The 21,837-nt window shown below is 41.5% G+C and overlaps 1 protein-coding gene across 1 annotated transcript; it reads left to right on the forward strand.

Moving 5' to 3' along the window:
• Window positions 1-380: 380 nt before the first annotated feature.
• On the forward strand, window positions 381-14,550 carry gata5 (GATA binding protein 5). The gene is made up of 7 exons (XM_052059814.1): window positions 381-651; window positions 1,296-1,959; window positions 5,133-5,302; window positions 8,083-8,211; window positions 11,434-11,518; window positions 12,617-12,747; window positions 13,562-14,550. The coding sequence occupies exons 2-7, from the start codon at window positions 1,416-1,418 to the stop codon at window positions 13,685-13,687; spliced, it is 1,185 nt and encodes a 394-aa protein (XP_051915774.1). The 5' UTR covers window positions 381-651; window positions 1,296-1,415; the 3' UTR covers window positions 13,688-14,550.
• Window positions 14,551-21,837: the final 7,287 nt, after the last annotated feature.

Raw genomic sequence — 21,837 nt, forward strand, 5'->3', positions numbered from 1 at the left:
CTCGGAAAGAAGATATCAGAAAATAGACATCCTGCAGCAGAAAATGAAGTTACTCGATACATTAATTAAATCGGAATTATTAGCTGTGGAGAACTTAATCCTGCGCAGTCTTGAAACGTAACGCTCAAAGTAACACAAACTAATTGTATTCTGTACTTTCAATCTGGATTTTTAATTGTCTTGCTTTTTTTTCTCCATGGGAAAAACAAACAGTAATCCTGCATACAGGTGTAAGCACCCGAAGAGGCCTTTCTTTGGGGATGGGGTTGGGGGGGGGGGGGGGGGACACCTATGGCCCTCCTCCGCCAGCAGCCTTTCTTTGGGCCTACCTCCGAGCTGAGTCACGTGTTCCTCGAGCGAATACAAAATTTCCAGTGGGAGAGCGCCTCGACACACACGCCTATCAGCAATTATCAGCTCCGGTCCCTATCTCCACGCGACCAAGGGCCACGGGAGAACAAGAAAGAAGTCCAAAATCCCGGATTTACTTGAAAGGACTACTGCGTTGTGAAGCGCCTGCATACTTTGGAGTCACTCTTCGCTTTCCTTCCACAACGTTTGCCTGCGGGGTGCTCTCCTTTGGGTGATATTTGGATCCTTCCAGGGTTTGGACGGATTTGTTTCTTTTTATCACCTGGTTGGCCTTATCTGGTAAGATAATACGCTGCAAGAGAGCTCTTGGAACCAAATGATGTTCCTCGTGTATCCTTCCGCGCGTTATCATCGGTGGATGCGTGCTTGCGTGTGTGTGTGTGCGCGTGTGTGTGCGTGATTTTGATTCTTTTTGTGAGGACTTTAATGCCCCCCACCCCCTATGTGAGATCTAATTAGCATGCGTAGTTAAATCAAGCTCACACACGTGAGTGAGGCGTAAAATGTCTGACGTGATGAGGATGATTTGTTTTAACATAGCTCCGATCTTTTCTTTGTCTTTTTGTTGAAATTTAAACGGGGCATTCTAGTTTGTATTGAAAGGCAGCATAATCGATATTCTTCCAAATGTGTCTCCTATAAAACAAACTAAACAGTGTTTCATGTTTACAATAAGGACGAATCAAACTAATACAAAATGCGTAATTTTAAAAACTGTATTTTATTTGCGACATTTGAAGTTGCTGGTTAAGAGGGAGGCAAGACAAAAATGGTGCTCAGGAAATCACTTAAAAACCGCTTCAGTTAATTTTTTGTCAATGACTAACTAACACGCGCCTGTTTCACTATTTTATACGTGTATATTGATTCTTTTTTTTAAGCGTCCTCAAATTCTGGAATGACTCGTGTAATGTATTTTGCAGTTTCACTGGTGTTTTGCCGCAAGCTGGGTAACGATCGAAGGAGCGTGGAGAAGATCTCCCGCGCACGAAGGACTCGGACAAAATTATTTTTAATATCAAGACGTGCAAAAGGAGAGGAAAATGTATCAAAGCCTGACCTTGACGTCCAACCAGTCCCCTTACACTCACGACGCCGGGAATTACATGCACCCGTCTGCCAACTCGCCCGTCTACGTCCCTACCAGCAGGGTCCCGAGCATGCTGCCCACCCTCCCGTACCTGCAGACCTGCGAACCGCCTCACCAGTCCCACGGACTCGGGACACACCACCACCACCACCATCACTCCCACCACGGCTGGCCCCAGAGCACCGTGGACGGCTCGTCGTTCGCACCCAGCAGTCCTCACCCCCCACACGGCTTCTCGTACTCGCACAGCCCGCCGCTGAGTACCAACACCGGACGGGATGCAGCCTACCAGAGCTCGCTCGTGCTCGGCAACAGCGGCCGGGCGGACCAGCTCAGCGGGGCCCTGGTGCGTCCAGTGGGAGGCTCTTACACCAGCCCGTACGCTTACATGAGCCCTGAGATGGCGACTTCCTCCTGGACGCCGGGACCGTTCGAGAGCGGAGTGATGAGCCTGCAGGGCCGCCAAGGAGGCATGTCGACCCGGCGCTCCAGTCTGGGTAGGCCTCCACGTCACATGCGGCCATGTTATGCCGGTGGATTGAATCCATTCGAAATTTTTCATGGCAACCCATGGGAAAGGTGTCATTTTTCTTGAATGGCTTGGTGAAAAACTGGCGACGTGATATCATTATCGCTTTTTCAATTCCATTTAAAGTAACGAATTAAATAAATTTTATTTTCATAAAAACATCTCAGACCACACGCAAATCTTATAGGTCCTATTGAGACACTCCACAATCAAATACTATCCGATAAAATATCTGCATTAATTTATTCGCCTCATTTAAATGCCGTTGTTATGTTTTCAAATCTACACTGTCGAAAAGATGAGAATTTAATTCATATCACAAAATACACACATAGAGTATGTGAACAACAATAGTTGCATTCTAAATGATGATCTAAATTGTGTCCATCTCAAGATTAATAACCCTAGTTTAAAATATTAGAAAAATCTTCTCAGTATGATACAATCTTCCGTATAATAATAAGAATATAATTAATATAAAACATCTTCCTCATAATAATGTTATTAGATTAAGACCCAAATAAAAGCATCTTATTTTAAAGGCTCAAAACTAAACTACAAATAAATAATACATAATATAATGGCATTTTAATGTGTAGCTATGATTAATAATATTATATTTCTTTTCAACTGTGCTTCAAGATATTCGTCATTATTTCACAAATCTATCAGTGAGCCGTCCATCGTTTTCATTGGTATTGTGTTTATTCATTCATAAAGTATTGTTCTTTTGAACAGTGTGACAAGCAATTGTGACCTGTACAGACTGAATTCTCTCTTAAACTTGCTATAATACATTCTCATCATATGTCACTGCCATTTATGAGGAGGTGCCCTAACAGTGTCATTGATTGAATCAAAGTCTCCCCCCCAAATTGAAGTGAGACAATACACATTCTTCGACAGAACAGCCAAGTAACAACAATCAATTAAAATGGTAATCTAATCCCGAGCAACAGTGCAGTGTTTTGATTTTAGGGCTCAATACACACTCACACAAATACCCATTGTCCCGAGCCATCAGCAGCATTTATCACCTCCACCATCAAGACAGGGATCAAGAATTACTCAAAATGTCTCTGCTCATACACAGTTTGACAATAAACGAACTCTACTAAAGTCTGTTTGTGTTGATCATAAAATTTGATTCATCCAATCTTAGATTTCCTTTTGTGACTCGTCTTTCATCTGTAATAAATAAGACGAATGGTGAGGTAATAGCAACACAATACCGACCAAACTCCATCAGACATGTATTCTATAATGACCAATAAACAGAAAAGCAAGTGATACGCAAGAACTAACGATAATAATGCAATAGTCAAATGAAACAAAATAATAATATGCAAAAAACATTAAATCAATGAGTAAAAATAAATGCGTGGGCCTAAACAACTACAACTGGCGGGCATCCTCCAGTGTGAGTATAGCATGAAAATCATCAAGCTCACCTCAGACGTGTTAGTTGTCTTTTCAATGACATTGAATTGAAAAGTTATGACAAAAATGTCATAAATATTTGAAAATTGAAGAAAGACCAACTATACACATTGTGATCTATTTTATTTTGCAAACTGCAGAACCAAGAAGTGGTTGGTCTGCAAATCCAAATCGATCAGCTATCGATTTGTTGATTTTGTTGTCCCGGAACTTAATTGGACACAGAAATGGTTCATATTGACGTATAATAATATAATACAAAAAAAGTTTGTCTCAGAATGCATTTCACTGTATAACATGTTTACTTAAGAAACGGTGTCAATGCTGGCCTCCCAGCATTAACACAACACCAGTTATTCCAGGCTTGTTCAATTGCATTTTCAAACGTCGCCATGCAGGCAGGGCATCCCTCATTCGATGAGTAATTGGGAACTTTTGACGGATGCGTGCCAGGAGTCCGTTGTGTGTTAAGGCTGTGATGGATAGAAGGGACCCCTGTATTTTTTTCCGACTGATAATACCCCCACCTCACCATTCCTTCCATTAGTCTGTCTCCCCAATGAAGGTTTTGATGACTCTCCATCACATGCGTGGCTCAGGGAACGAGAGTGATGTTATTTTAAATTCCTCACACAGTTATTCATCACCCACTGGTCCCTAAACCAGACCCCCACCCCTAAAATCCTACCAATAAGCTACATGTTACAGTTAGTTGAACGTTTATGTCATATGACCGCATGGCTGTTAGTTGTGCAGGAAAGTTTTTTAGAGCCCCATATGCATGAAATGATTAAAATAAAATGCACAAAAATGGCATTGAGTGGAAATCATGCATCTAAAAAAAATCACTTTTCAAGAAACCGAAACAAAAAGAAAACAGCATGTTTGATGGTGAGCCGTTGTAACGTCAAGGAAAGCAAGTCATTTTAACTCTTTATGAACTCTCTCTTCTTACTTTTTCTTTTCTGATTGATATAAAAATGATTTAGTAGATATAAACACATAACGGGGTAGGACTAGATACGTTTTTTACTTCTTCCTACTCCCTTGAACATAATAACTGTGTTGAATGAAGACTGATAGCTTTCTTTTTACTTTTTTATATACCTTATTTTCTGTCAAATTATTACTGTATATGTTTTATGTTCAATAAACAAACTCAAACTAAAAAAATCGGTAGTTGTAGCTCTAAAATAAAAAAAAACAAAATTTATGTGATTGGTATCGGCCGATAACACTCATGGACAATCGATATATCGGCAGTCTAAAGTATCCCAATTACAATTCTTCTTTCTGAGCAACTTAGACGAGATGGCACACTTGGGAAATATGTGTCCAAACACACACACACACGCGCACGCACGCACGCACGCACGCACGCACGCACGCACGCACACACACACACACACACACACACACGCACACGCACACGCACACACACACAACTCAATTGAAACACGGCACAACCACCGCTCTGCATTCAATGGAAAATTCATATTACAAGCAAAGAGAAACAGTGTGTATTTGGTGCGACAATGGTCCTGTTGTTTGATTTTTTTTCTACGTCAGGAAAAAAAAAAGAAAGGCATCTCGGTGAAATGAGACACGTTATTGTTTCTCAGAGAGTCATCTAGTAATAAACGCTTTCGAATGGTGATGTTTACATTTTTGCCACCATTAAGATTAAAACCGTGTGTTCAGATCTGGTGGAGGACATGGCCACCGAGGGCAGGGAATGCGTCAACTGCGGCTCCATCTCCACACCCCTGTGGCGCAGAGATGGCACGGGCCACTACCTCTGCAACGCCTGTGGCCTCTACCACAAGATGAACGGGATCAACAGGCCGCTCATCAAACCTCAGAAACGATTGGTAAGACGGAGCTTGAATGCGTGCAACTTGAATGTGCCTTTTCACCACAAAAGGTTTATTGTCAACAACAACTGCAAACATACAGTACAGATGACTTATTTGGACACATGAGACATTATTTTTCCACATATAGCAATTATTAAATAAATATTAAAATGTTTTAATGCAAGAAAGAAATAGTTCATTAACAATGACAATACCAAAAAAATGACATTATTATCATCAATACTTAAATGCTGATTAATCTGATCATTCATTGCAAAGTGAATTCATATTGAATTAAGTTAAATTAAGATTTATTTCTAAAGTACATTTGGTTGAAATTTCATTTGTCGAAATTAAATATTTTCTTATTTAAATGCAATTGCAGGATTTGCATGAATGAAAGTGAAAATCTCAAATGTCTTCTTGGCAAATGTGTTTTACTGCAGCATTTTTTTTTAATTGCACAGGTCTGGGGCTTACAGATGTGCTCGTTTTCAGGGACGTAGCCATTATTTCAGAAGTGGGGGTAGTTAGTTTTTGTTTTCTTTTTCAGGATGACGCATAGGAGGTAAAACAGAATGATAGTAAAACATAAATGGCATGTACAGTATCAGTAGTGAACAAACAAAAAAAAAATGAAGAACTGGACACAAAATGGAAAGAACCATTGAGCCATTTCTTGGGCTTCACGCTGAAAATTCCAAATTCTCGGATTTTATTCCCTCGAATGTGAATACTTTCATTTCCTCAGTCCGGCAAGAATGCAGACAAATTGTCTTCGTGTTTCAAGGAGCGCAAGACATTTATGGGCATTGGCTTTTAGCCTCCCAGTACTTTCTCACATTTTGAATTAAAGACGACCTCAGTCATTCCCAAAACTGAAAAAGTAGCACATGGATGAACATTTTTAAATATGCGCGGGACGGCGGACCACTGGTTAGCACATCAGCCTCACAGTGCAGAGGTGGAGGGTTTGATTCCGGCTGCGGCCTCCCTGTGTGGAGTTTGACTGCTCTCCACCTCTGTGGGTTTCCTCCCACATTCCAAAAACATGCATGGCAGGTTAATGGAACACCCTAAATTGCCCCTAGGTGTGATTGTAAGCACAAATGGTTGTTTGTCTATGTGTGCCCTGCGGTTGGCTGGCAACCAATTCAGAGTGTCCCCCGCCTACTGCCCAAAGACACCTGGGATAGGCTCCAGCACATTTTCAACATCGCTTGCCCTTTTCAGGGTTGCGGGCTGCTATGTCAGCTGACTTTCGGAGAAAGACGGACTATAACCTGAACTGGTCATCAGTTGATGGCAGGGCACATATAGAGATGGACAACCCTTCACACTCACATTCACACCATCGCTGAGTGGGAACAGAATGCATGCTGCTTGGATTCAAGTCAAGCCAATCTGCCACTATTAGGAGTCACCAACCTCTTTGAAATTCCCAGCTACATTACCTGGCTGCTGAATAATGCAAAGGGCCACCATTTTGATACACACTTCACCTTAATATGTTGTTATTATTAATGGCTCTCAATTTATGACCCTAATGGTTTCGAGAGGCTGAGTCAAACTGTTTGTAAATCGTGACATACTGACAAAAAAAAATGCAGAAGCCTCTCAGACCACACTTGATCATGACAAATATTACTGATCCGCTCCGCATTATTATTTTATGTTTACGTGACCTCTTGATTTGTCATAAATTGGCTATCACAGCGTAACGGTTTTAACTCGAAGGGATACTAAACTTTTTTTAAAATTATTATTATTTTGTATTTTGTCTACAGTCAATTTGCTAACTTCATTATTTGTTATGTACAATTAACACCTTTCAAAACGCTGTCAAATGAAAATGTCAACGAAAAGTCACATGTGCTCAGGGCTCAGGGAACAACCAATCTCGGCTCACGTGAGGTTCATAAGATAAGATAAGATAAGATAAGATCAGACAGCCTTTATTTGACTCTCAATGGAGGAATTCGCAAGCTGGGCCGTGATTGGGACATGGTGCAAGTGGCAAAATGTATTCATAAAGGTGTTCAGTGTGCATGGAAAAATAATGATGTCATCAAATTAATTCTAGATAAAATATTAACTTTTGACTTCTAAATCGGTTCCCGCATGTCCCCCGCCCCAACTATGCCCCTGCTTATTTTGCTTTGCTTAGCTTGAACTTTTAGCCTAACCTTTTTTTTTTTTTTTTAGTTGAAAGATCATTTCATTTAAAGATGCAAACATTGTTGAAAGATCGGTTGGCATTTGTCATTTAGGAGACTGAAGAAAATGAAAATGCTCTGCAAGTGGTGAGTTTGGTGTCAAGGCAAGGCTTCACGGCTGGTTATTTCCCACAGGCTTGCTACCTTTTGTGGAGCAGCTGTGGTTGGCCTTCCCAAACAAACAAAAAAAACCACCCCCAGTACCTCAAGAGCTGCTTTTATTTGTCCCGTAGTGACCTTGACCTTGGACGAGGTGTTTGTGAGATTCTCAGCACCAACGTGGCCGCTGTTGCTTGTGCTCTATAAAACAAGATCATTATTTTTGTTTGCAAAAAAAATATCTTTACGTGGTTGTTAAAAGGCTGCCATACTAATGACTCATTAGCTATTTTCGAATCCGAGCCATGCAGTAATAATTCATCCCTGTCAAATGTTTTTTGTCCTGCGCTGACATCCTGTGATTCTTTTTCAAGGGAACAGTTTGACTTAAAATGGAGTCTCGGGTTTGGGAGCTCTGTCTTGGGTCTGAGCCAAAGCAAAAATCCAACGTTTATACTTTATTTTTGTCTTCACCTACAGCAGACCACATCTCGCCGAGCTGGCCTGTGCTGTACCAACTGTCACACGAGCACCACTACGTTGTGGAGACGTAACGCGGAGGGAGAACCAGTGTGTAACGCCTGTGGTCTCTACATGAAATTGCACGGGGTATGTTGCATCTCACGGGCCCTCGCATGGTTATTAAGCAATTTGGATATCGTTGGTGTTCGGTTCTTTTTCCATATCTTCACGTGTATGTATATTAAGTAAGATTTGTAGATCTGCTATGCCTCCAGGTCTACTTTCAAACAGATTTGAGTTTGTGCAAATGGTAGTTTTTAGGTTGTTTTCATTGTTGACAACGAAAAAAGTCACCAAAGCAATTATGATAATGAACATATTTTGGACACCTAACCAATGTGGTACTAACAGCAGGTGCAGTGTGGTGCCCTAGACAGTGAGTGACAGTGACTGGTTAGCATTGTTAGGTTCACGTCCATCCGTCCATCAGATCATCTATTCATTTGTACATCACTACTTTCTATCCAGGGTGGCCCGGTAGTCCAGTGGTTAGCACGTAGACTTCTCAGTGCAGAGGTACCGGGTTCGATTGCATCTCTCGCCTCCCTGTGTGGGGTTTGCATGTTCTCCCCGGGCCTGCGTGGGTTTTCTGCGGGTGCTCCGGTTTCCTCCCACATTCCCAAAACATGCATGGCAGGCTGATTGGACGCTCTAAATTGTCCCTAGGTGTGAGTGTGGGCCTGGATGGTTGTTCGTCTCTGTGTGCCCTGCGATTGGCTGGCAACTGATTCAGGGTGTCCCCCGCCTACTGCCAGAAGACGGCTGGGATAAGCTCCAGCACCCCCGCGACCCTAGTGAGGATCAAGCGGTTCGGAAAATGGATGGATGGATGGATACTTTCTATTCCCGCACGCAAAGTGACTGAAGTCTACTACAGGGGGAAGGCAGGATATTTAAAAAAAACAATAACAAAATCTACAGCAGATGTTCTGCATCCATATTATTGTTTCATGTCCTTTGTGTCACATTTTGCGTGGTGGGAGGTGGGAGGACACCAAAAAGCAGGGAGACAGGAGGAAAAAAAACACTTGTGGAGTACACTGAAGAAATAACTCAGATACTCCAACAAAGTCCTGAAAACCACAAGGAACCAAGGTAGCAAAAAATAATTAAATAAATAAAACAATTCCAGAAATAAAACATAAAGGCGCACACAGACACACACATTAATCCGACAAGTAACTGACAGAACCCAGGGAACTAAATACAAAGCAAAAGATCTGACGCTAACTGAAAGGAGCAAGGGAAGTAAATACACTATGAACAAACACATGAGACAACGAGAAAAACCTGGACAAGACACAAAGGATTGAGGGAGCTGATTGGTTCAACACAAGGGACCCAGATGACGAGAACAAAAACATAGCTCTTTGAGGGGGGTTTTTGGTGGTTTTTTTTGGTGGTGGGGGGTTATTACTCGTTTCTGCAAGGGTTTCAGGAATGATAAGCCAAAGAGGAATTAATGTGTTGTTTTTAAAATTGTGCAATTATGATAGGCCAGCACACCTGCTTTCCAGTCAAGAGGTTCTGAGTTTAAATCTCAGTTCAGGCCCTCTTTGTGGAATTTGCATATCCCTCCCCATGCTCACCTGGCTTTTCTCCAGGTTCCTCCCATATTCTAAAACACGCAAGTTTAATTAAAGTCTCTGAACCGTCCCGTCGACATAATTCTAAGTGTCAATGCGTGTTTGTCTAGACCAGGGGTGGGCAAACTTTTTGGCTCAGGGGGCCACATGGATTTCTAAAATATGACAGGCGGGCCAGGTCAGGACAAGATACGGTACATATAAAAAACTGCATAGGTTGACAGTCCACACCAAACAACAGAACAAAAGCATTGAAGTGTGAACATACTTTTTTTAAAAATGAAAACAGTGAAACAACTATTGCATATGTCCTACATGAACGTCCAAGTATGTTAACAACATACATGTGCCCCAAAACTCTAACAGACAGGACAGGTATATAAAAAAAATATACAAAATATTACAAAGTTAGCACTATTTGCTACAAAATGAGACCAGTAAGAGACCTGGTGGCTTTTCTTTCCTCTCACTCACTGTCTCTAACTTTACCTCGTCTCGATCACTACACATGACAGCATTGCTCAGCTGATGTCGCACAAGGAACTTTTGAAGCCAGCCTCGGGAAGTCTTCGATGCTCAAAGTTAGCACTATGGAACTCGCCTCCTCTCTTATTAGCGGTCCAGTTTGCGGATAGTTTTTAACATGATAACAATCAAACCATCCTAGGAAATGTTCATTTAGTCAAGTCACAAGCAATTCACCTTGAGCATGGAAATTGCCAGAATCAGACTGAGTAAGAATCGCTTCTTTGTTTTTAAGTCTTATAGATTTGAGTCTTTCCGACTCAAGGCGTCTCCTGAATGTTTCGTACTTTGTTACCCGCTTCGTTTAATCAGATACATATTTCCCTTCCATGGTCATTACTCTCTCCCTCTTTCTTCATCTTCCCCTCCCTCCCTGTGCTCTGCAACTTGAAGTAACTGATGACCACCTGATGTTGAAATGCCAGTCATTACAAGTCCAAACGAAATGAATGGAATCAAACCTTAATTGTGCACCAATCTTCGGTGGGCCGGATTAAAAAGACCAACGGGCCGGATCCGGCCCGCAGCCGTAGTTTGCCCACCTCTGGTCGAGACAGTGCGTGCCCCACGATTGATTGGATGTACCCCACCTTTCTTTCAAAGTCAGCTAAAATAGGCTCCAGCTTTCCCGTGACATGAATGAGGACAAGCTGTAAAGATAATGGATGGATGCATAGCGATTACTATAAGAACAGTTAATTGGATAGAACTTTGTATAAAAGAACCGGAAAACCACACAGCTAATCCTCAAAAGACGAATTAAAGACAATTGGACCTCTTCTTATTCCAAACACATCATTTTTCATTCCAAACAAGAGAGGATCTAAAGCCGTTGCCGTTTTGATGCCAGTACAAAGCACTGTGCTATGTCAAATTCATCAGTGTTGAATTTATTTGTGGGTTTATCCGGTGATGTCACGCTACTTAGTGACTCACTGGTGCTTATGCACCAGCCAGCTTGGGTTTACTGTTCCAAACTGTCCTGTTGTGATCCGAACTAAACTGTTGCGTTTGGCGTGAACATGGCTTTCCAGTGTCGAGCGGCTGATATTTGTACAGCAAAATGCATCTCCAAGGGCGCTGTGGTCAATGTTATCAGGGCTGCAACGTGGGAGTGGAGCGAGTGTGGGTTGTCATGACACCGTGGCCTCTGTAATAACAGTGAGTCAACTAATGACTGCTTCCCACCTCCCTACAGGTGCCGAGACCTTTAGCCATGAAGAAAGAGAGTATACAGACAAGGAAGCGCAAACCCAAGATGCCCAAGAACAAGTTATCAACAGGTGGGGCAAAAGTGGCCTGAAATAGAAATGAAAGCAGCACCCTCTAGGAATTTTGTCTTAAAATGGCAGCTTCACAATCAGCTGGATGTTACCTTACCTTGGAGAAGAATAAAATCCATGTTGTTGTGAGATAATGAATATTCTATATACTTTATTCATACCATAAAGCAGGGGTGTCAAATATATTTTTGTCACGGTCCACATTTTAGTTACCATTTCCCTTGAAGGGCTATCATGACTAAAATCATATAAAGAAGTCAAGAATAACAGTTTATTCAACTATTGTTTAAGTTACCGTACTGTAATGAGGTGTTGGCAACAGCAAAAGGCTACCAATGTCTCTCTTATTTATTACATATGAAAATTAGAAATTTTTGTACATAGTTTTGCAAGCATCATGGAAGTTGCCAGGTTTGATTTGCTTTCACTGGCCACATAAAACGATGTGGCGGGCCAGATTTAGCCTCCGGGCCTTGACTTTGACACGTGTGCCATAAATGAAAATAGACAATATGCACGACACAGCATGTCATTTTTTAAAGATATGATTATTTCTGTAGCTCAAAAGACAAAAACAAGAAGAAGAGCAACCTGTCAAAAAAAAAATCCCAACTTCTACTTCTTAAAGGGGAAGTCAACTCAAAAATGTTCTTTCAAAAATAATATTCTATGCAGCCCCACTCGTGTAAACATGGTATTTTGATTCATATTGCGTTTGTGGAATATAAAATGAGCAGCAACCCCAACCACCCTTTTTATCCATCACAGGGGGAAGCCATTTTGTCTCAGTTGCTCAGGGCTCCGGTAACAACCAATCATGAGCTTGCAACTCTCAATTTCAGTCGACACCAAGTAGCAAAAAGGCCGCCCCTTGGGATGCATAGAAACGGGTGGATTTTGCTGTTTATTTCATATTTCTCAAACGCAACATGAATCGTAATAATGTGTTTTGTCAAGAAAATGTTTGTGTTGCATTCCCCTTTAAGCAGATAACAATGGCATAGCAAGTAATGATGGAGCATTTCGTTGTTTGTTTTTGTCAAACACAATGAAGAGGAGAAATGAAAGTTCTAATGTCAGAAACACGTTATTCTTCAGGAGCACCCATCAGCTCAAACAGTCGGTCGCCATCGACACTTTCGGCATCTGAGCACGCCTCAACCATCAAGAGTGAACCCAGCATGACCTCCTCACCTTACGCCGGGCAAACCGTCACGTCTGCCTCCCAGGTAATCTCGTTCATATCAATATAGAGCATGGCAACTCTTACCTGACTGTATTTTGATACTATCTAAATTAACTACTGTTGTATTGAAGTTGATCTTCACAATTTGGTAATTCAACTGTCAATTGGCTCCTAAGAGCCCATTTTGCTTAGGCCATGTAGACCACATGCCTCAGCAGTGCTGAATGTAATAGGAATGAGGGGAGCTGCTCCGATTGGACATTCGCTGTGCTCACTCCCACATTGGCGCAAATGCCCATTTCAAACTGCACCCATCAACAAAAAACACCAAAAGGAAGAAAACTCCATTCAAGCGAATAGTTAGACTGCACTTTGCATTAGACTTGGTCTGCGCAGGAAAATGGGGCCCATTATTTTTAAACTGTGTGAACAGACAGATTTTTACAAATAGGCAGAAAACCAAAGATTTCATTTCACACTTTATAGGTGAGCAGGTACAACAAAGATGCTAATATTTCTATCCAATCAATTAAAAAGTCAATCTTCCAATTAATGTTATTTCCCCTTTTAAAGGAGCAATGTGTAATATTTCCCACAAGAGCTTTAAAATAGTACTAATATTCTAGGGAGCATCTTGCTTTGTACTTCACAAAATTACAAAGGTGCAAGTTTTTTTTCTTTTTTTTCTTTCTTTCTGGATGATAGTTTTCAATTTTGTCAGAAGAAGCATTTGAAGTTTGAAGCAGCCATTTGCTCAACCTGAGTGGAAGCCTTAGTTGGGCTTTCAAAACATGTCAACAAACCGCATTGGGTTTGAAAAAAAAATCCTAATTGTTTATATTTCCTTTCCTCTACAGACGGCTACCCAGCTGAACGTAACTACAGTGTCATCAGCACATATGGACATTAAATATGAGGATTATGCCTTTACTCCAGCATCAATGGCCCCACAGAACTCCTGGTGCGCTCTATCTCAAGCATGAGGCCTAAAAAGAAAAGGTCACCCAGTCTCACTGTCTTACCGGCCGGGACATATAAATGAGGACAGCTGAGACAGCGTGATCCACTTGCAATGTACGACCGGGCCCTGCAACTTACATGAGTGTCAAGGAACCTCCAAGATCCAGGATGCAGCATACCTGGATTTCACAAACAACTACCTTTTATGGAGCAAGGAAATGCACCAATACAAAGACAGTCACATGACTCATAAAGCCTGAAACACACAACTGGATATTAAATCCATAGCATTTTTTTTTAAAGTTGTTATTGCTGTGTTTAAGGAACACAATAAGGACATTACTGTCACTGCAGAAAAAAATTGACAGAAAAACTTTTTAGTTTTATGGCTGCTGAACACAACTCAGCATGTAGATGATTGACTTTTATAGGCGCATTATTTATGTTGAGATAAGGGCAGTTAAGGCATAGACAATATCGTTTGACACCGCTTCCCCCTGTGGGTCGGCCATGTTGCGTGACCTCCATGCGGGGCTATGTGAGCAATTCGTTTGTGAGATATGACGGTAATCAATAAATCCCCAATTGTTCGTTTTTAGGTGTTGTGAGTACATATCAGAGGTTTGCCCTAACGATTGACTATAAAGGTGCAATGGCTCCATTGGAAAAAAAAAACAGTGAAATAATTATTAAACTAATGTCACTTCATTGTATGTATTTTGTCGAGGATGAAAGCTGTTTGTTGTTGTAATATTTTAAAGCGTATTTCACCTTCTGTTTCTTCTCTCTTATCAAAGTCCTTTGAAATTGGTTCAGGATGAACCGATTTACTATTTATTAATTTGACTGATGGAAAAAGAATGAATGTAATAAAAAGTAAATCTCACTGCATGTAAGACCTCATATTTCTGACCAAAAATGGACCTTTTAAAGTTCAGGTCATCCGTACATGTTATTTCAACACTGAAGGGATTTAACCATTTTTAACATATTTACAAAATAATAATAATAATAATTATTATTATATTAATAACAATAATAAATAATTATACCACCTTTAAATGGTTCCAAAATCATGAGAGCAGATGAAACAACACAACTGGTAATTTACCAATGCAGGTCTGGAGTCTACACGTTATTCCAAACAGGTCATGAAAAACCCATGCGATCACCCCGCCAAACTCAATGTATGGCATTCAAACAAGAATTCAATAATACAAACAGTTAGTGATGCAGAGCCCTGTTACAACACCATCAAATAAACTGAAGTGGGATTTTCCTAACTTAATACTGTAGGTTTGTTTTGTTGAAGAAAAAGTCACTCAAGTAACTCCAAATATATTTTCTTAATACTTACAAAACATATGCTATTACCAGTAGTCCAAAACTGAAAACTAAATTCGAAAAAATTGTTCAAACAATTATTCATAAATGTCCACGTTATCTTTGTTCTTTTCATGTGCTTGATTGTTACAATTGTAAAAAATATATATACTGTATCTCAACTCAACTGTATTTATAAAGCACTTTCAAAGAGCCATCGCTGTAAACAAAGTTATGTACATGGAACATCATACATACAACAATAAAACAATAAATCAATCACAAAGACGGTAAAAAGCACCAAACAGTATATGTGTCTTTAAAATATCCCTGTTAAGACTCCAATTTCTGCTTAATCGTGGACATTAAAAATGACTATATATATATATATATATATATATATATATATATATATTCTTGATAAGGATTCAAATTACATATGTGATTGCTGCAGACATTTTATTTGTGGAAAATAATGACCAACTGATCTCAAAATGGTGTCTAATGTAATAGTGTAAGAAATGTCAGTTGCCCCTTCTTCTAAATGCAGTGACTTGTATTAATTTAACGTAAAAGTTGAACATGAGCCACACGCTCCTTCACTCACTTACATTTAACAATTGCGGCATAATACACAACTGTATAACTTTACTCAGTGAGCAATTTTTGTGTGTCTGTGTGTGTGTGTGTGTGTACACGCTTGTGTGATTATTTGGCATGTGGTGGTCCAAAGGTTGTGTTCCAACTGTGCTTTATGGCATCAATATCCATGCTAAGGTGGAGAACGCACCCCAGTCAGCAACAAGGCTGCTTTACTGCCACCATAGCGACGTGTAGGCACCACTGCGCCAACAACACCGCCCTACTTTATAGCGCCGGGCGAGATGTTATATCCTCTCTATTCTTGGGAGACGCCTTCAATCAAGTGCGGCATGATTACCTTCGTGCCAGGTAAAGTAGGTGCTTGAAATGGAGAACAGTGTTTTTAGGAGTCTCAGACACAATCAATTTAAATGGCTTTTGAGAATTTTGCAAAATGTCTCCGGGCGGCACGGTCAAAGTGTTAGCATGTGCGCCTCACAGAGCAGAGGTGCAGGGTTCGTATCTGGATCCGGCCTCCCTGTGTGGAGTTTGCTTGTGACAATCTGTAACCCAAAACCCAGACCCGTCAAGCCTCTTCGAGAGTTTGTTGTTTGGCCACACTGAACCCATGGGACCCTTCACTCTTATATCAGATTGAGTCAACAATACTCAAGCAGCAATACAGCAGAGAGCTAACATGCTAGCCAACGATGCTTGATGACTTCCACTTTTTGCTGCGCCTGAAACATGCTTTATTTTCTCCATACAAAGACCATGAATCACAAACCCCTTGATATAGTTGGCCCTGAACTCAGACCGCCATTCACAGACGTATTATAAACGGCTGAGCGAGAGCTAAAATAAGAACTAAAAACAGCAGGATGATAGATGGCCCGGTGACACACGTGAACGATGACTTCCGTGACCGTGAGTTTGATTGTTTCCTTGAGGAAGAAAAAAAAAGTTAGAAAGGAAGGGAAGAATGTCAACTCAATCATTGAGGGCAGTGAACCAATTGAGAAACTTTGCTCCGAGCACCCTTTACACATATTATATATCCAGCCTTAACGTCATAAGATGCAGAATTTGGAGCTCACATCTCATTACACTACCATTGTGAATGTATACTTTCAGACATGGCACTGATACCGCTTCAGTGAATTTGGTCTTATAGTGAATACTGTCCAACTCTTCAACCTCTCATGTGCCAATTTACCATGAATACATGGTGAAAGCAGGTGTTGTTTACCCCATGGCAGAGGTCTGGCCTCCACCGAGAGCTCTGATGCAGGATATGAATCACGCCTCACAAATACAATACCTCGACCTCAGACCTCACCTCCTTATTACCTCCAAGACACCTCAAGTAATATTGACAGTGTCAGCCTTGGGGGAGGTAAAGTGAAAGTGCCTGTGAGCAAGATTCATGTCCTTCCTTTGGATTCTCGGCACTCATGCATGCATGCGCACAATCGCGCACACACGTGCACACACGGCAGTGCAAATGCTTCACTATAGCAAGTATTCGGGCCAAGTTCATGCATTTTTTTCTCACAAGGGTGAAAAAAAAGCTCCATGGCAAACCAAATTTTTTGATGATGATAATAATTATCCATTCATCCATATTGCGATCCGCTTTATCTTCACAAGGGTCGCGGGGTATGCTGGAGGCTATTTTAGCTGTCTTCAAGCAGTAGGCGGGGGACACCCTGAACTGGTTGCCAGCCAATCGCAGAGTGCATGTACACGAACAACCATCCGCGCTTACACTCACACCTAGGGACAATTTAGAGCGTTCAATCAGCCTGCCATGCATGTTTTTGGAATGTGGGAGGAAACCGGAGCACCCGGAGAAAACCCACGCGGGCTCAAGGAGAACATGCAAACTCCACACAGGAAGTCCGGAGCCGGAATTGAACCCTGCACCTCTGCACTGTGCCGCCAACGTGCAACCAGTCGACCACCGTTCTACCCTGATGATGATTATCATTGTGCATTATGAATAAATACAGAATTATGAAAAACATTATCCTGATACTCGGTTCTATTTATGTTGCAGATAGATAGATAGATAGATAGATAGATAGATAGATAGATAGATAGATAGATAGATAGATAGATAGATAGATAGATAGATAGATAGATAGATAGATAGATAGATAGATAGATAGATAGATAGATAGATAGATAGATAGATAGATAGATAGATAGATAGATAGATAGATAGATAGATAGATAGATAGATAGATAGATAGATAGATAGATAGATAGATAGATAGATAGATAGATAGATAGATGAATAAATATATAACTAGAGCTGTGATATGCTCCAGCACGTACGTGACAGAGGATAAGCGATTAGGACAATGGATGTATGGCTAAAGAAATGGGGGTTGAGCTGTGAAAAATCATGAGCATATCGGCTTCTGTCAAATTATTACTGTATATGTTTTATGTTCAATAAACAAACCAAACCAAACATCAAATTGCTTTCCATGTCATCTTCATGCAAACAATCATAAATGCCACCCCAGATGGAGTATCCCACATATTGATTGGTGACTAATCAGTAATAAATATTTTATAATGACACAGCGTTCAACATAAATATGTACGAGAAAAAAAAACGTTTTGAAAGATGTTTTTTTGAAAAATCCATTTCTCAGTGCCCAAGAGAACAATGTTCTGAACTTTGAAGTTCAGAAAATATAACTTTTGGAATTTAACTGAGTGGACATTCACTTATGTTGATTCATGTAGCCTTCGTACCTCGCTCTCTCTCTAAAAATAGCCATATTTCATAATCTACCAAATATACACATATGCATACAGTGTTGGATTTATTGGCCCCAAATGGACGTCCATCCCATAGTTTCATGTCTCCTGCTTGTACCAAAGAAATTCAATGTGTGTGTGTGTGTGTGTGTGTGTGTGTGTGTGTGTGTGCGTGCGTGCATGTGTGTCGTGCCTGGTTGTCTCTCCATCAGTCATTGGCTTGGGTGGAGAGGAGACTACTCGGAGCCCAGAAAGCAGGGGTCAAGTCCAGGCTTACTCAACCCCCACGGGCGCTCCTCCTCCTCTTCCTCCCCTCCCTCCATCAGCTTCACATGAAGGATGAAGGGCCACGGAGGGAGGAGAACTAGTTGATTTTACAGAGTAGTCGGGGGGTGTGGAATGGGTCAAAAGAGTAGCTGATGAGAGGAGGAGGAGATCTCTGAGCAGAGAAGGAGCAGGAAAAGAGAAATAAGCGCACGGGTTAGCGTGGCTAGCTTTGGCTATTCTGGTTGCTTAAAATAGCCATACCAATTTCCGTTGGTCCTACTGAACACGGATTCAGGTGAAATCAGGTTTGGATATTGGCTAACACCGAACGATTTCCACAGTCTCAGATTAAAACCTAACAAGTCAGAAGGAAGTTTTAGAATTTTACTGGAGTCACAGCGCATGCCCGTCTCACCTTTTAATGTAAGGTGGTAATCTCAACCGTTTTGGATCAGCCTTTTCCTCGTCTTTCTGTCTTTGCAGTGACGTGGCAACAACCAAAAGATGAGCTCGAACAAAAGCGGAAACAGGAAACTTTTGTCTACAATCATGAGAAAGGCACGGACAAACAAAGGTGGAAACGCAACTGAACTTGATGGCCAAATATTGCATTGGGGTGAAAAAAAAATGCCTTCACGGTCTTTGTAAAATCTCAGTCTGAGACTAAGGCTGTGACCTTAAAAACCTGATAACTTTAACGCTTTCAGTGACGGCGGTTACTACAGTGGTCAGCTTATTATGTTATCAGGTTACACGGTGCATGAAAGGGTTAAATGTCAGCAGGTGTGAGGTGATATTTTTCCAACGGTCTTTTCCAAATCTTCTCAAAGTCCTCTGATTTATAGGTAGCTGCAGTTGTGACTGTGTAGGAGTGGAAGGGTTGGCAATTTTCCATGGCGCACTTGCACACAGCAGAGTTGCACATCTGCATAAGGACCAGTATGACTGCGCTCTCGTACACAAAGCAAGGTCCAGAGAAGCATGCTTGGATGTGTTTGGTATGGAAGAACTGGCGAGCCCCGACCATAATCTCAGTTTTTGGATGAACTAGAGCAGAGATGGCACAACAGGAGGCTCTCTTTCAAGTTTATCAGTTGATCCCTTCTGGGTGACTTGCAAAACATTCTCACACAGGCACACTCCAACACGTTGTAGAAAGTCTTTGCAGAAAAGTAGAAGTTATAGCTGTAAAGGTGGTTTTGCTTCACTTTTCACTTCCGAAGGTAAGATGACGAAATGTGGCTATTTAGTGTCGGCATAAGAGAGCGAGAGAGAGAGAGAGAGAGAGAGAGAGGAAGGGGTGTAGAGTGATGTGTGCCAGGTACTAGCCCTCAGTCACACAGTTCTCAGTGAAGTCAGGGTGGTGTCAGCGATGACCGGCTCCAAGGGTCTGCTGGTATTTTGGTGTTTTTAAACAAATACTCAAACACACACACACACACACACACACACACACACACACACACACACGTACGCACTTACGACTCATCATGATCTCCCACAGACAAATCAGAAGCGGCACAGAGGAACATAGTCCATTGAGATGTCAAATGAAACCTCACAGGAACTGTTGCTCCTGCGTGTGTTGAGGCAAAACACATTTAAGAAACAACATTAAAATACAGCAGAAGCGCTGAAATCAAGCACAATCCATTTCAAAATCCATTCTCGTTTTCTCACTATGTGCATGAGTAGAAAAAAATTTGGTCTGTTTCATGGTCATTAGAAAATATGGATTACTTCTCCAAGCAATGTTTTAAGTCACATTTTAACCTAAAAGTGAATCTTAAAATGCCAACAGAAAAAGTGCCAGACTGACGGATTTCCCATCAAGACTGCCGGAACGCTGGTTACACTGAGATTAACTCTGAGAGAACACCGGTTAGCTGAAATATTACAAGGCAATTATATACATCTCGCGTATAAAATTGCAACTCCAACTGCTTTTCGTAGACGACTGCAGGAGTGGAAACACACTGCTGCTACCTGGTGTGTATTCAGTGATGCACAAAAAGCTTTGAAGATACAGTGGAGTGAAGTGCGGAGGGGACGGCGGGGCGGGGGGTGGGGGGGAGGCTCTCAGCCACCCGACAAGCATCATTTGATCTTCTGACGAAGCTGCAGTCGCCGCTTGCATGCGCCTGAGCACAACACTAAATAATCGTCATTACGGCCGTCGTAAAGACTCATCTCCCTGTATTATCTCCCCCATCAGTTCCTTGCCAGCCCTCCCCTCTCTGTATTTCCTCCTCCAGCTGATGATGATGAGTCTCACCAACCCCCCCCCCCCCCCCCCCCAAAAAAAGGTTTCCATGGCTGTGGTAGAGTGGAGGTAACTTTTTTTCTAGATTGTTTGCTTGTGCAAAGAAAATAGATGACTGCCTTGATTCTCACTAGCAATACTGCAAGTATAAAAAGAAGGAGCAAAACACTGACAATATTGTCCTCTTACTTGTACGTTGCATGCTTCTTGTCTTTCCTCCAGTTCTCCTCATTCCCTGAAAGTTCATACATTTCTTTCTTCCCGGCCTTTGGCAGTCATCTCCATCCGTCTCCCTCATTTCTTTGCCTCTCGTTTCTTACCGTCATCTGTTTCTGTCTCAGCTTCTGAATGTGCACTCTGGATAACCCTCGACAAAGCCTCCCCAATGTTTCCTGTGCTGAGATGCACCCTATTTGTTTCAGTAGTTTTTCTGTGGGGAAGAATGTGCAGACCAAAGACTGACTGGCTGCAGTGGATTTAGCCAAATAAGAGATGATGCATTTTTTCTGTTTTATTTTTTTGGGAGGGGGAAGGCAGGGTGGAGCGAGATATATTCATGAGTCATGCTAGGTTTGATAGCATAGCGTGGGAACTTTTTGTCTTGGGGAAATTTACTCCCCCCGCCCCATCTTCCATTTCAAGAGCTTACAGGAATGCATCAGTGGGCTTTTAGGACAAAAACATCTCTGCAGCGGTGAGGACATGTTGATATAAGAACTCCAGGAATGTTCCTGGATCCAATCTGTAAAGGTGCGATTAGTATCTTTGAAGGCCAGCTAGCACCTCATACTCCACACTCCAGAAAAAGGCCAACAGTAATGCGATACGGTTAATAGCCTTTATAAACTATGGACAAAAAAATAATAATTCTCTTGGTGCCGTTTATGAGTGCGCTGGGATTCAGTGGGCAGAACCTTTTTTTGTTTCTCTGTGTAGCTTAATACTCTGATGAGGATTTTTTTT

Source organism: Hippocampus zosterae, chromosome 2 (assembly GCF_025434085.1).
Source record: "Hippocampus zosterae strain Florida chromosome 2, ASM2543408v3, whole genome shotgun sequence".
NCBI lineage: Eukaryota > Metazoa > Chordata > Actinopteri > Syngnathiformes > Syngnathidae > Hippocampus > Hippocampus zosterae.

Bases quoted from the DNA above. Each gene is read 5' to 3' on its own strand.
- gata5 (XM_052059814.1), top strand. From the start codon at position 1,416: ATGTATCAAAGCCTGACCTTGACGTCCAACCAGTCCCCTTACACTCAC. The intron at 5,303-8,082 runs GTAAGACGGAGC...CTTCACCTACAG, and splicing joins TCAAACCTCAGAAACGATTG to CAGACCACATCTCGCCGAGC. The intron at 11,519-12,616 runs GTGGGGCAAAAG...GTTATTCTTCAG, and splicing joins CAAGAACAAGTTATCAACAG to GAGCACCCATCAGCTCAAAC.